Source organism: Quercus suber, unplaced genomic scaffold, assembly GCF_002906115.3.
Source record: "Quercus suber isolate HL8 unplaced genomic scaffold, Cork oak 2.0 scaffold_254, whole genome shotgun sequence".
Lineage (NCBI taxonomy): Eukaryota > Viridiplantae > Streptophyta > Magnoliopsida > Fagales > Fagaceae > Quercus > Quercus suber.
Genome location: NW_027069710.1, coordinates 17,253 through 30,391, shown reverse-complemented (window position 1 = coordinate 30,391; position 13,139 = coordinate 17,253). Strand labels below are relative to the sequence as shown.

At 36.4% G+C, this 13,139-nt stretch overlaps 2 protein-coding genes across 2 annotated transcripts in view; one reads left to right on the top strand and one right to left on the bottom strand.

The window, feature by feature from the left end:
• The window catches only part of LOC112025561 (nuclear pore complex protein NUP93A), an 8,038-nt gene extending 5,814 nt beyond the window's left edge, over positions 1 to 2,224 (top strand). Inside the window, exons 5-9 of the mRNA XM_065781007.1 lie at positions 180 to 449; positions 841 to 936; positions 1,048 to 1,182; positions 1,926 to 1,979; positions 2,096 to 2,224. Of these exons, the coding sequence (XP_065637079.1) occupies positions 180 to 449; positions 841 to 936; positions 1,048 to 1,182; positions 1,926 to 1,979; positions 2,096 to 2,209 (669 nt within the window). The 3' untranslated portion in view covers positions 2,210 to 2,224. The remainder of the gene's footprint in view (positions 1 to 179; positions 450 to 840; positions 937 to 1,047; positions 1,183 to 1,925; positions 1,980 to 2,095) is intronic.
• A 657-nt stretch (positions 2,225 to 2,881) lies between these two features.
• LOC111984779 (formin-like protein 1) lies at positions 2,882 to 7,097 on the bottom strand. Its single transcript, XM_065781017.1, has 3 exons — positions 4,679 to 7,097; positions 4,289 to 4,488; positions 2,882 to 3,429 (listed from the first exon to the last, which is right to left on the bottom strand). The coding sequence occupies exons 1-3, from the start codon at positions 6,763 to 6,765 to the stop codon at positions 3,167 to 3,169; spliced, it is 2,550 nt and encodes an 849-aa protein (XP_065637089.1). The 5' UTR covers positions 6,766 to 7,097; the 3' UTR covers positions 2,882 to 3,166.
• Between the last annotated feature and the right edge of the window lie 6,042 nt (positions 7,098 to 13,139).

Here is a 13,139-nt window from a genome sequence, read left to right as displayed (position 1 = left end):
ATGGTTGGCAAGGATGATTTTATGGAGAACCATCTAGGCTGTGTTACCTTATAGCGTCCATTCAGGACCATCAATAATAAAATCCTCCACATTGAGCTTTTTAACCCTGATTGTGAGTTGATCTCTTTACTTATTGTGCTTTGAACCTTGACTCTGGCATATAATTTTCTTTATAACAGGAGGATTGGCAAAAAGAAAAACGTGATTTTCTACAGAGTTTAAGCCGAATTTCAACATTACCCAGGACTAACATGATTGATACCAGCACTGGGGCTACTCATCCAGGTCAAATGGTGTCCATTGCATCTAGCCCTCAACGTTCATCTGGTCCATCTAGCATGGACCTTGTACCTCTAGCTAACAAGCCTATTATTGAGAAAAAGGCATCAGTCTATGCTGTAGTTGTGAAGAATTTAAATAATGCAAGGGAGCGTGGCTTACCATTTAAGGTAAATATAGTTATTTCCATTTAAATTATTCCCACATCACGTTTAAAAGGAATATAAGCTTGAGTTGTCTGATTGCAACTTTTTTGTTTGTTTAATAATCTGCTAAATTATTGATATTAATGGTAAAGTTGCAAATTCAACATGATAAGTTATCTTAACAGTTATTAGGGATTCAGTTCAAAGCATATTGATGCTCAATTTGTGATATGTGGTATTATTCAGTGATATCCACCTTTTTTCTTTCATTGTGCTTTTGGTCTTAGATTCTGTCTAAACTCAAGTTAACTTTTGTTTTATGTATGTTAAATTTTCCTATATATTACTTGTAAAAAAGTTGGGTTTTCCATTATGTATTTTTATAAGTTTATTTACTGTTTGATTTTTTGATTAGCCTGCTACAGCTTTCAAGGGTGCTTATGAAAGTTTGGGTCTTGAGGGATCCAGTGGAAAATCCGTTAACTTGCAGAAGATATGGCACCTCATTCAGGTATACTTTCTTGGTTGTGCTTGGCTTGTCAAATATAATCCAGTTTGTGAGCTCGTTCTTGCTTAAAACTTCTTTATAATACAGTAATTCATATTTTTAATATTTGGATAGATGCTAATGGGTGAAGATTCAACTGTGCAACAAAATGTATCAAAAAAGATGTCGCTAGTCATTGGTGCAAGGCGCCACCTGGAATGGGGGCATGAGAAGTATATCATGGATACAATACAAAGTCATCCTGCACAGGTATTAATTTTGTCTAGTATTATATTTTCTCAATGCTGGTAGTTGCAAACTGAATTTTGTTGATGATGCATGTGTTAGAGAGAAAATGTTATGCTGTAACTGTATCTAGAAGATACCATCAGTGAGGTGTCCCTATGAGCTGTCACCGTCAGAATGTTCTATGTCATATTTTTAAATGCTTCTCCTATATATATATATATATATATACACATGGAATGGATTGGCTGAGGGCTGATTTAGAAAATAGTTCCTCCTTTCCTTTGTATGCGTTAGAGAGAAAATGTTATGCTGTATCTAGAAGATACCATCAGTGAGGTGTCCCTATCAGCTGTCACTGTCAGAATGTTCTATGTCATATTTTTAAATGCTTCTCCTATATATATATGGAATGGATTGGCTGAGGGATGATTTAGAAAATAGTTCCTCCTTTCGTATTTTCTCTTATTTTCATTAACAGTATGAACATATTGCTTTATTTGGTTATCGCTTCTAGTGTTCTACCTTTGTTGTTTGAATTCCTCAATCAATTATATCATGTTCATGTAAACTTCTGTTGCTGGTCATGACTAAAGAGTTTCGCCTTTCCTATATATATATATATATATATATAAGGATCTTGCTGTTTAGCTATGTGTGAAAACATAAAGTACAATATCAGTTGGAACCGCTTGCTTCAAAACAAATATTTGGCACTGGTTGTTTCAACGCTTATGTCTTAATTTACATCTTTTGATCTCATGTAGGCTGCTCTTGGTGGGGTGGTTGGAAATTTGGAAAGAGTTCGCGCCTTTCTTCGGGTTTGATAACATGTTTCTGTTCAACTTTTCAGGAGTTTCATGTTGTGATGGATTTCATTACCCTCTCAAAGATTTATTATGTCTCCTTAGTTTTATTTATTTATTCATTTTTGCAGATTCGTTTAAGGGATTATGGAGTTCTGGATTTTGATGCAGGTGATGCTCGTAGACAACCTCCTGTTGATACCACCTGGCAGCAGGTCTTGGATACTTCCATCTGTATCTTGTAGTTTTAGCTTACATTTCATTAATCAATCTACTTCTTGTTTTCATTTATGATATGCAAGCAAGTTTGCTTCCTTTTCCCTTATGATTTTATCATGTTTCCTCAAATTATGTTGAACTTCAAGTTACGTCTACAGCTGATTAGTTTCTAATACATAATGCAATTCACAAGTTCCAATCCAGGACTGATGCCAAATTTTCAAGCAATTCCATTGTATGACTGCTAAAGCTGGTCATGTTTATGCTGTTAAGCATTTTCCTTTATAATTCAAAAACTGTTTGAAAGTAACACGTCCTAGTACTGTGTAATGGGTGAATAGCAGCAATTCAATATATAAGCAATATACACAAACAAATCAAGTAAAGTGTCTGTACTGGTAGTTTGTGCATGTAATATGTATGATCCCACAAGCTTCACATACTCATACATATTTTGTCCTTGGGTCCTCCTTTAGCTCCTTCCTTTCAAGTAATATCAAACGGCATTTTTCTGTTCTGTATTTTATATCTATTTTTTGAAACTTTTGACCTCTAATCTTGCTTTGAAGGGTGGTACTAATTGAGTCAGATTCAGATGCATCTCAATTGTTGAAGTATTTTGTGTGCTTTATTTTTTCCTCTTTGTCAACATAGGCGTTTTGGGCCTTGTGCGGCACATTCTTCTGGTCCTNCTTTTTTTTTTTTTCTTGACTCGAAGGTAAGTGTGTCCACACAAACACACACACTGAAACTAGTAGGCAAGCCTAGTTATGCTCATGGAAGCTGGCCTAAAAACCTGGGCCATTCAACACATGATCCATGTTCAGAAAGAATTGTAACAAAGGATTTGAATAGTCAACATATTGTGGTATTGGGCGTCCGGAAAATTCCAAGTTCTAAGGAAGATGTATCGCAGAACATTACCATTTGGTAGTATTCAAAAAATAAAGCAACCAACAGGGGAAAGCAGGGAGAGGGAGAAATTAGATAACTTGAATTACCTCTAGAGTTTCAAAAGATTTTTTCAGGTACTCAACCTCAGAGTCAAAATTAGATATGTAAAGCATCGCATCCACCCTTTTAAACGCGAAAGGCACATCAAGCACTGCCTTCAGAAATTTCTCAGCTGGACCAAGCTTGATTGGTGAATCATCTTTGTACTCCTTCAGTTTACGTTCTTCTTCTTTCGTTGGAGCCATCTTCAATAAACTTTCAAGTAGTTCGGTACCAAGTGTATCCGCATTACCTGCATTTTTTTTTTTAGTTTAGAAAAGAAAAGAAATTCTCTTTAATTGCAAGTTCAGTATCTCAATAATAGGGGGAAAAAAGCCCATCAGTTATGGATATCTACACAAGGACCTCTGGGGCTCCATTGTCTTCGTTTTGAAGATAAATTTCTGGTGTTTGCTTTTGCTATATATTAAGCATCATCTGTTGTTAGCATTCCATTAATGCGTTGTGTTAAAGAGGATTACAGAAAATTAGCTTTTCACAAAACAGTAGATGATGAAAGTGTACATAACAAAATGAAAATGCAAAGGAAAAAGACAGACAATAAGTTCTAGGCACTCCTGATCCTGAAGTGCTAGTTTATTTAACTGCCGCTTCAACATCAGCTCCTGCACCTACGAGTATCAAGTCCCACCACTCATAATCACACTGAAAGACGTTACAAGAATGCAATCCTAACCATAATTGTAACTTTCCACAAATTGTTGTCTGCAAGCTAAAATGTCTGCACATGGGCATGCACTACAGAAGGAGAGAAAGAGATAGAAGAGAGGACAGAAGTCAAGTGATTGTTGATTAACTCTAACGAGGCCTGCCTAAGGAACTTCTGCTTCATTTACAGACTTCAACTGTGCAATACCCTGGAGAAGGCCATTCTCATACAAATACAAGTAAACACAAAAGTAGCAATAAAATGTACGAAAGTATATTCAGAATAAAAACAGTTAGACATCAAAAGCAACCTGATTTTTCATTATTAAAGCATGTGACAGTTCATATGTTCTAATCATAACATTTGCATAAGAGAAACAACAATTTTCCCAGAAACAAGAAGTCACCATGAAAATTGAGAAGACAAGATAGACTATAGATACCTTCTAAAAGGGCATCACAGACTTCCTCCATGGTCACATTAAGCGCCCTTAAGGAAATTGCGATATTCTGTGACTTTTTCGGATCAAGGACTCTGTCCTCTTGATTTGGTGAGGGAGCCGCCCATCGTGGAGTTGTTTCTTTAGGTTTCTGGTTCGGGGCATTCACCACAAACAATGTCTCAATCATTTCTTCATTTAATCTGCAGCAGCCCAATTCAATACACAATTAGTCAACAAATATGATACAAACAAGTATAGAACTGAACAGTTTTAGGACAAGAAAAACAAGTAAACCGAAAGTAGATTAAAACCCAAAATAATAATGAAAAGACAAAAAGAGAAGGAAAAAGAAAAAGAAAAGAGAGAGTGTTTGAGAAGTGAGTAACATACTTAAAAGAGCTAGATCTGAGTTGATCCCAAACCGTTTCACGATCAGAACTGGCTCTGACTTTATCCCAATGTAAAGGTTTTAACTTTGGCTTTGGGGTTTCCTCACTGTTTTCTATGGTTGAAGAGGCCGGTGGCAACTCAATTGGAGAAACCTCTGTTATTGTTTTTGTAGTTGGTGGGGTTTGCAATACAAAAGGCCTTGAAGGCGGTATCAATAGCGTCGGTGGCGGCTTAGAGATTGGTGTCAAAGGTTTTGGAGCTGCCCAATTTCTGTACTGAGGCTGCGGTGGCGGAGGAGGCGGCGGCGGCGGCCGTAGTGGTGGTGGTGGCGGAGCGTGAACCTTAACAGACTGCGCATTTGAGTCCCAAACATTGGTTAAGCCAACTGAATTTTGCTCCAAATAAAGCGCTGGCGAAGAAGAACAAGAAGAAGAACTGGATATTGTCGCTGATTCAACAACTGGGTCTGCGTCTCTCTGTGACAAAGACTGCCTTTTTGGCTGGGAACCGTTGGATAATCGTGGCGATGAAGAATAAGAAGAAGAAGCATTGGACATTGTTGGTGATCCAGCGACTGAGCCTGCCTCTTTCTGCGAATATCTTCCAACTGAACCTTTCTCAGATTGTTGCTGTGGAGAAAGAGACTGCAATTTCAACACTGACAATCGGGGCGATGAAGAAGAAGAAGAAGAATTGGATATTGTAGGAGACTCAGCAACTGGTTCGGGCTCTCTCTGTGAAAAAGACTGCCTTTTTGGATTGGAAGCATTGGATAATGGCGATGAAGAACAAGAAGAAGCCATGGATATTATTGGAGATTCAGCAACTGGGTCTGCGTCTCTCGGTGAAAAAGACTGTCTTTTTGGCTCAGAAGCACTGGATAATGTTGGTGATGATGAATAAGAAGAAGCTGCATCTGGGTTTTGCTCCTTCAAACCCAAACCTACCTCTAATGATAAAGCAGGCAGTGTCGGTGAGTACGTAACTCGATCAGAGGCATTCGATATTCTTGTAGGAGATGAACCCAGAGCTCTCTCTGCATTCAATGCTGGTTCATTCAAGGCTGAAGCTGAAGCTTGGTTATGGCTTTGGCTTTGGCTTTGGTTTTCTTCTCTGGACTTGGGTTTGGGGCTCCAACTGACAGGCGGAGAGAGACTGATAGAGTGAGACCGAGCAGGAGATCCCGATTCCGATGTCGAAGACGAATACGAATTCGAACTCGAATCGCTGATTTTCCCAACTGCAGCGAAAGCTCGTCGGGACCCAGATCCAGTTCCACTCACACTCCCACCCAATGACCCTTTCGGCGAGTAAAACTCTTCGTCTTCGTCCTCTTCATCGGCTTGTCTAGCACTAGCAGTAAGTGGCGGAAGTGGATGTAGCTCCGGCGAGTCCATTTTCCGAGTATCCAAACCGCCATTATCATCAATCCTAGCTCCTCCACGAGGGTTCACCAAAGTACCCAGATACAAAAACTCAGAACTTGCTGAAGTGGAGGCTCCTCTCACTCTCTTGCTTGCAGTCGCAGTGGTGGGCCTTGTTTCCTCTGCATTTGTTTGGACCTCCGACGACAGGTACGTCTTGTCGTCTTCGTCGTCGAGGCCGCGGATCCTCCTGCGTCTCCAGTGGAATAATAAGAAGAAAACGGCAATGGCGAGGAGGATTACCACGGCGGAGACGGCGGCGGCGACGGCTTTGGAAGATTTATGTTTGGGAGAAGAGGTGTGGGGGAGGATGAGAGAGGAGATGTTGGCTGGGAAGGAAGCGAAGGTGGAGGTAGAAGGTGGCGGAGGAGCTGACGGTGGAGAAGGGTAGGATGGGAAAAATGGAGATGATTTAGGGGTAGAACCGGAAAATGGGTATTTTGGGGTGGTCCTAGTGGGCGGAGAAGGAGGAGGAGTGGCGGTGGGGGGTTGTGAAGGAGGGAGGGAGTCTTGTGGGAAGAAGGGTTCATGGAGGATTCTGCGGTTGTGAGTGTGAATGTGGGTGCAGGATATGGGGTTGGGTGTGAAAGATAAGAGTAGTAAGAGGATGAAGATGGTGATGGAAATGGTGGGCATTGTGTTGTACTTGTAGTATTTCCACATCAACACTACCGGCTCAGATGAAGAAGAAAGTGACAGAGGGGCTATGGTTGATTTGTGGGAATGTGGACTAAATTTTCAGAGACTGAAGAGTGAGAATGAGAGTGTGAGTGTGAGTGTGAATGTGTTTCATTTGCTGTTTGCAGATGAGAGAGAGAGAGAGAGAGAGAGAGAGAGAGAGAGAGGTGGTGGTGAAGGTGGATGAAGATGGAGATGGTGGTGAAGGTGAAGGTGAAGGTGAAAATGGATGAAGAGGGTGTGAAAAGGTAAGAATCAGAGTGGGAAAAGGTAAGCAGGAAATTAGGTGCGAGCTGCTGTGCATCCAGCTAAGATTCTGCTGGTACTTTTTCCTTCAACCGTGCTCATCTTTTTTCTTTTTTTTCTTTTTTCTTTTTTTTTTCCTCTTCTTTTTCCTTTCTGAAAAAAGTAAATATTTACTACTGCCACAGTGCCACGTAAATATTATGATTTTCTAAAAACTAGATAAGCACACTGTTATGTCAAAAAAGAAAGAAAAAAGATAAGCACACTATTAATAAATTGCTTCATTTATCTTTTGTGGAAAATAAAATGCGAAATGATGAAATCAAAATCACTTGTGAGTTTCCAGTTGGATATAAGGGTTTTGAGTTTTGAGTATAGAACGAATGAATGATAGATGACCATTGGGAGTAGACTTGTTTTAAGAAACATTTTTTTCTTTTTTTAAATGAAAAAAATGTGTGCGCCAACTCATTGACCACATACCACGTAATGGCAATATATAATATTACATGTAATATTATATATACCATCAAGATCTTGATGAGACTATCATCATAAACACAAGTATTAATTAATTTATATTTATATCATCTATGATTCTATATGCCTGTGTGATATACTAGTACGAGTTACTTAATGCAAAAATAAGTAAATTCAGCATACAAGTTCCAAAACTTTTTTTTTTTTTTTTGTGTTTTCCAATCTCTCATATTGCCAAAATATCTCACCTTTTAGAACTTAGAAGAACTGTTGTTTCTTTTACACGGCTAGGGAAAAAAAAGGTTTTATTTAATTAATTTTTTCTTTCACTTTTGGCGATAGCGACATAGTAGTGGAAGAAGTAGTGGGCATTAGATTAGACTGTTTTTTTTATTTATTTGGTACCCGATGATAGCGCATGAGATTGGAGTGTGGATCATCAGTGTCTCATTGGATTTGGAAGTCAAGAAAAACGGTCTTCTAGTTCTTGTCCATTTTCTCTGAATGTGTATATGCTTAACAGCTCTATATTAATAATTTCATTTCCAAACCAAAAATTAAATCAAATTAAAAATTAAGTGTGTGCTAATGCTAGCGCTAATGAGTACTGTTAATATATATATATATGGATAAAATAATGATTACACCAACTGTGGTGAGATCTCATCTCTCTCTCTCTCTCTCTCTCTCTCTCCTCTGCCTACCATTCTTTATACCATTTTTGTTGGTCATAACTTGTCATAGCAGAGAGGACACAGTTACCGTTGCAGTTTGCATCACATCACAATTGTTTGGGCGCCAAGAAGTATAAAAGCACAATAAACACAGAAATCATCAAATTGCCGACAATCTCATGTCTGTTTGGGTACTATTGCTAAATATTAAAAGTTGAAAACTAAAATAATTATAATAAAATAATTTTTAACTATGTGAATAGTATTATAGAACTCAATTTTAAAGAAAAATTTGTTGAAATTTGTGCTTGCGAGTTTAGTAAACAATACATGAAATCCACATTTGATTCACATCTCTCATGCTATGACCTGAGATAATATGCTGGATAAATTTTTATTTGAATTTGAACTATTTAAATTTAGGCTTGGTGATAGATCTTTATCTAAATAAAGTAGTAGTAGTAGTAGTAGATTAGTTTTGTTATTTGCTTGTATTTAAATTGATCCTTATGTTTTAGGATAGGATTAGTTCTTATATTTTAGAATTTATAGATGAGGTTATCTTGTTTTTGGCTATATATATAGGTTAAATACATTAATGATAATTAAACAAAAAATTAATAAAAAAAAAATGTCAATTTCCTCTCTCAAGTTCAGAAGATTGGTCATCTCGAATTAACTACACTATCTTTTATTTCTTATTTCACAACATATGCATTAAAAAATATCTCATATAACTGTCTTATGAAGTATTATTCTCATATTTGACAAGTCTCACACACTTGAAAAACTCACATGTTATGACTTTTAAATGAAACACTTCATGAGATGGTCTCATAAAATAATTTTTTTTTATGTATATAATCAACCCCTTTACGAGTCGACCCAGGTTGCCCACTCATTGATAACATGATTTCCACAATTTTCTAATATTGTCACCCTTCTTCTCCCCATGCGTCATGTAGAAACTAAAAGTCCCGGTTAAAAAATACATGCATCCATAGGTAGTCAAGAACTACACATTTCCAATTCCCTTCCACATACACCCATCATTTGGCTTAAATAGAAGCTCAACTTACCAACAAAGACATATTCAGTTACTACTTATAATTTATTGATGATAAAAATAGTTCATTTTGTAGTCAAATTATATAATACAATTTTACAAGGTTAATGAATTTGATTTTTATAAGTTCATAAATAAAAGTCATTCTTTCTATTTGATTCAAATAATACAATATCAATTAAAATTTAGATATTAGTAATTTATTGGCATATAATTATAAAGAGTTAAAAAAAATAATTGTATAATGTTTACTATATATAAAAAATAATAAATTAATTAAGTAATTCACAAACATGTTCGAATTTGTTCCAAAATTAAAAAAACTAAAAAAAGTAATTTAGTTTGATTATGAACCTGAACTTGAGATGCGTTCAATATAAATTTAAATGACGATTGGTCGAGTTTTTTATAGTTAAAAAAAAAAAAATATGATGTTCAATTTTTACTTACATCAAAAATTAATTAATATCTTAATATGATAATAAAAAATAGGATAATTACAATTTACCCACCTGTGGTTTGACCCGATTTCTATGTGTCTACCCGTGGTTTCAACTTTGACACTTTGCCCACCTGTGGTTCTCACCGTGAGTGTGCCGTAACCCACCTCTCCACTTTCCGTTACTCTAACACAGAATAAGTAAAAAACAAACCCAAAACGGATCAAAAACTCTCACTCAAATCTTGAATATGAAGAACATGAAAAACATACCCAAATTTTGAAACTTGAGTTGGTTCACTAAACCCAGAACACGAAGATTAACCAAAAACTAAACTCAGATTTTTCTGTTTTTCATGTTCAAACTAATTGTACCCAAACTAAACCCACAATCATGTTTCGGGTTTAGTGAGTCTGAAGCAAAGTAGAAGAACATACCCAAAAACTAAACCCAGAAATCTTGAAGATTATACATAAATTAAATTACAAATCCCAAAAATCTAAAATCACAAAGAAAAAAAAAACAAAATAAAAAATGAAAGCATGGGCTAAAACGAAGAGCAAGAGCAAGACCCATAAGCCAGAAACCTTCATAATGTCACAAATTAATAACGAAACCAGAAACTCCCAAGTGAGAATGGGCTCCAAAAAGAGTGCGTTTGTTTGTCACGCAAGTGAGAATGGGCTCCAGAAATGGTGGTGGCTACTGTAATAACATCTATCACTTTCCAATCTGGAGTCGGAGTCGAGCGAGATGAGTTTCCAAATAATTTCCAGTCCAACTTTTATTTTATGAGCAATACCATCTCTTTCGCTGCATCTGTCAGTGTCATATTTTTGCTTATTAGCGGATTTCCTCTCAAGGATAAGGTTTGTATGGGCATCTTGACATTTGCCATGGGTATCACTTTGATATTCCTGGTCGCTGCCTATGTATCTGGATCTCCTTTTGAGAATAACCTTGGTATAACTATAGGACTAGGTGTTCTGCTTGTTGTGGCTGGGGCGATTCTTCTAATTTACATAATTCGTCTTTTCATGTGGCTAGCAAGAACAAGGTGTATACGAAAATTCATTTCCACAAGTGGAATGCGCTAACAAGTTGGACAAGCAGGATTTGGCTGACTCGTATTATCTAAGATGGGAAACTACAATTGCTACTAGCAACTGTGAAACGGCAGGAGGTGGTAAATGAGAGAAATAAAGGAGACCCATGTGGGTTTCACTAATAAATGACTCTGTTTTCATAGCAGCGAAGAAGATAGATAGATCAGCCTGAAGGTCAGTTTCATTTTTTATTTTGTTTTTTTTTTCTTTGTGATTTTAGATTTTTGGGATTTGTAATTTAATTTATGTATAATCTTCAAGATTTCTGGGTTTAGTTTTTGGGTATGTTCTTCTACTTTGCTTCAGACTCACTAAACCCGAAACATGATTGTGGGTTTAGTTTGGGTACAATTAGTTTGAACATGAAAAACAGAAAAATCTGAGTTTAGTTTTTGGTTAATCTTCGTGTTCTGGGTTTAGTGAACCAACTCAAGTTTCAAAATTTGGGTATGTTTTTCATGTTCTTCATATTCAAGATTTGAGTGAGAGTTTTTGATCCGTTTTGGGTTTGTTTTTTACTTATTCTGTGTTAGAGTAACGGAAAGTAGAGAGGTGGGTTACGGCACACTCACGGTGAGAACCACAGGTGGGCAAAGTGTCAAAGTTGAAACCACGGGTAGGCACATAGAAATCGGGTCAAACCACAGGTGGGTAAATTGTAATTATCCCTAAAAAAAAAGTGTACACAGGGAGTATACAAATAAGAAAAACAGTAAAGCAAAACAAGAAAAGAAAACGAAAAGCATGAGGCCAGCTGTAAATCAAGAGAAAATAATGGATACATAAACATTATAAACCCGAAAGCGATAGCTACTATATAGGAGTATGTGATGCAGGAAGCTCAAGGAAAGATTTATTTTAATTATTTTTAGATTCAATTGTATTTTATTTAGGTCCTGGTAATTAGTTTTATTAGAATTTCTATTTAAAGTCAAGGGAATTATTGTAATTTAAAAATAATTAAGGTCTACTACGTCAGTTGGGATTAGGATTTAGTAGTCCATATAAGCAAAGTATTGCACTCATATTGAGGGGGTTTATTTTGAATAAAATTTCTATTGAAATTGTTCTAATTGGTGGTGCTGACTCTAGCCAACCCTAGGTGCCGACTCTAAGAGGTTCTCTTTTGCTTGGTGCTGACTCCAAGAAGGCTTAGATGATGACTCCTAGCTTCTGTATATTTATCTTCCTATTCTTCAATTTAATTTCCTATTGTATTGTTTTGGTTTGTCTTGCGTCAGTATGTACAAATAAAACAACTGGTGGTATATTCATTGTCTATATTGACTTCTATCCATTATACTAGTAACTTAAAGCTTGTAAACCTTATAAAATGAGTAATTTCAAGTGCCCATTTACTTCAATTGAGCAATTTCATCCTGAAAAAGGACCCATATCACTTATTTCTTCTTAGGTGGTTTAGTTGAGGGATAGTCCAATAGTGCCATAGTCACTTGACTTCTACACATTATACTAGTAACTAATAAGCCTATGACCTTATAAAATGAGTAATTTCAAGTACCCATGTACTTCAATTGAGTAATTTCATCCTGAAAAGGACCATGCCATCTTATTTCTTCTTGGGTGGTTTGGTTGAGGGTTGGTCCAATGGTGCCATAGTCACTTGACTTCTATCCATTATACTAGTAAATATAAGCCTATTAGCTTATAAATTTGTGGACTTTGCTTATGGCTTATGCCCCTTTGACCCTACTTACCATCAACAACCATGACAAATTGTTGAACAAAACATAAAGCCAGCTAATGTCTTTCGTCTCAATCTTAGTGGTATGTTTGATTTTGAACCAAACTCCATTTATATTTTGAACAGCATTGTAGGCACTGGCCACTCCTGTTGTGTAAATTATTAGATGGCAAGTGTAGCGCACATGGTTCATCACTTGTGGAACCATCAGCAGCATATTATTATTTGGAATTTTATATTTGATTTTATAATAAATTAGGACTCAGGATGTAGTGGATAACCTTGTGAATCTGCAAATGAATACTTTGACTTTGTCTCAAGAACCTTGTGACTTGGTAGCATTACCTAATTCTACCGTACTTGCAATTATTATATTAAAAAAAAAAAGGGAAAATTTGGGCTTTTTCCATTTTCAGGCAAATTAAATAACCTTATGTCACATTTCCCAAACTAATTAAAGAAATGCCATTCTTTTGAAACTCGACTTACTCAAAATCGAGTTAAACTCTATAATGACGTTTTTAAAGGCCTATAGTGGTGTCTTTTAACTCGCCTTCCATGAAATCGAGTTATAGGTAAAAAAATTGCCTATAACTTGATTTCATAGAAGTTGAGTTAAAAAACGTCACTATAGGTCCTTAA

Excerpts from the sequence above, each read along its gene's own strand:
- LOC111984779 (XM_065781017.1), bottom strand. The coding sequence starts at position 6,765 with ATGTGGAAATACTACAAGTACAACACAATGCCCACCATTTCCATCACC. Across the intron at positions 4,489-4,678 it reads CTCAGATCTAGCTCTTTTAA|ATTAAATGAAGAAATGATTG; the intron begins GTATGTTACTCA and ends GGGCTGCTGCAG. Across the intron at positions 3,430-4,288 it reads CTGTGATGCCCTTTTAGAAG|GTAATGCGGATACACTTGGT; the intron begins GTATCTATAGTC and ends AAAAAAATGCAG.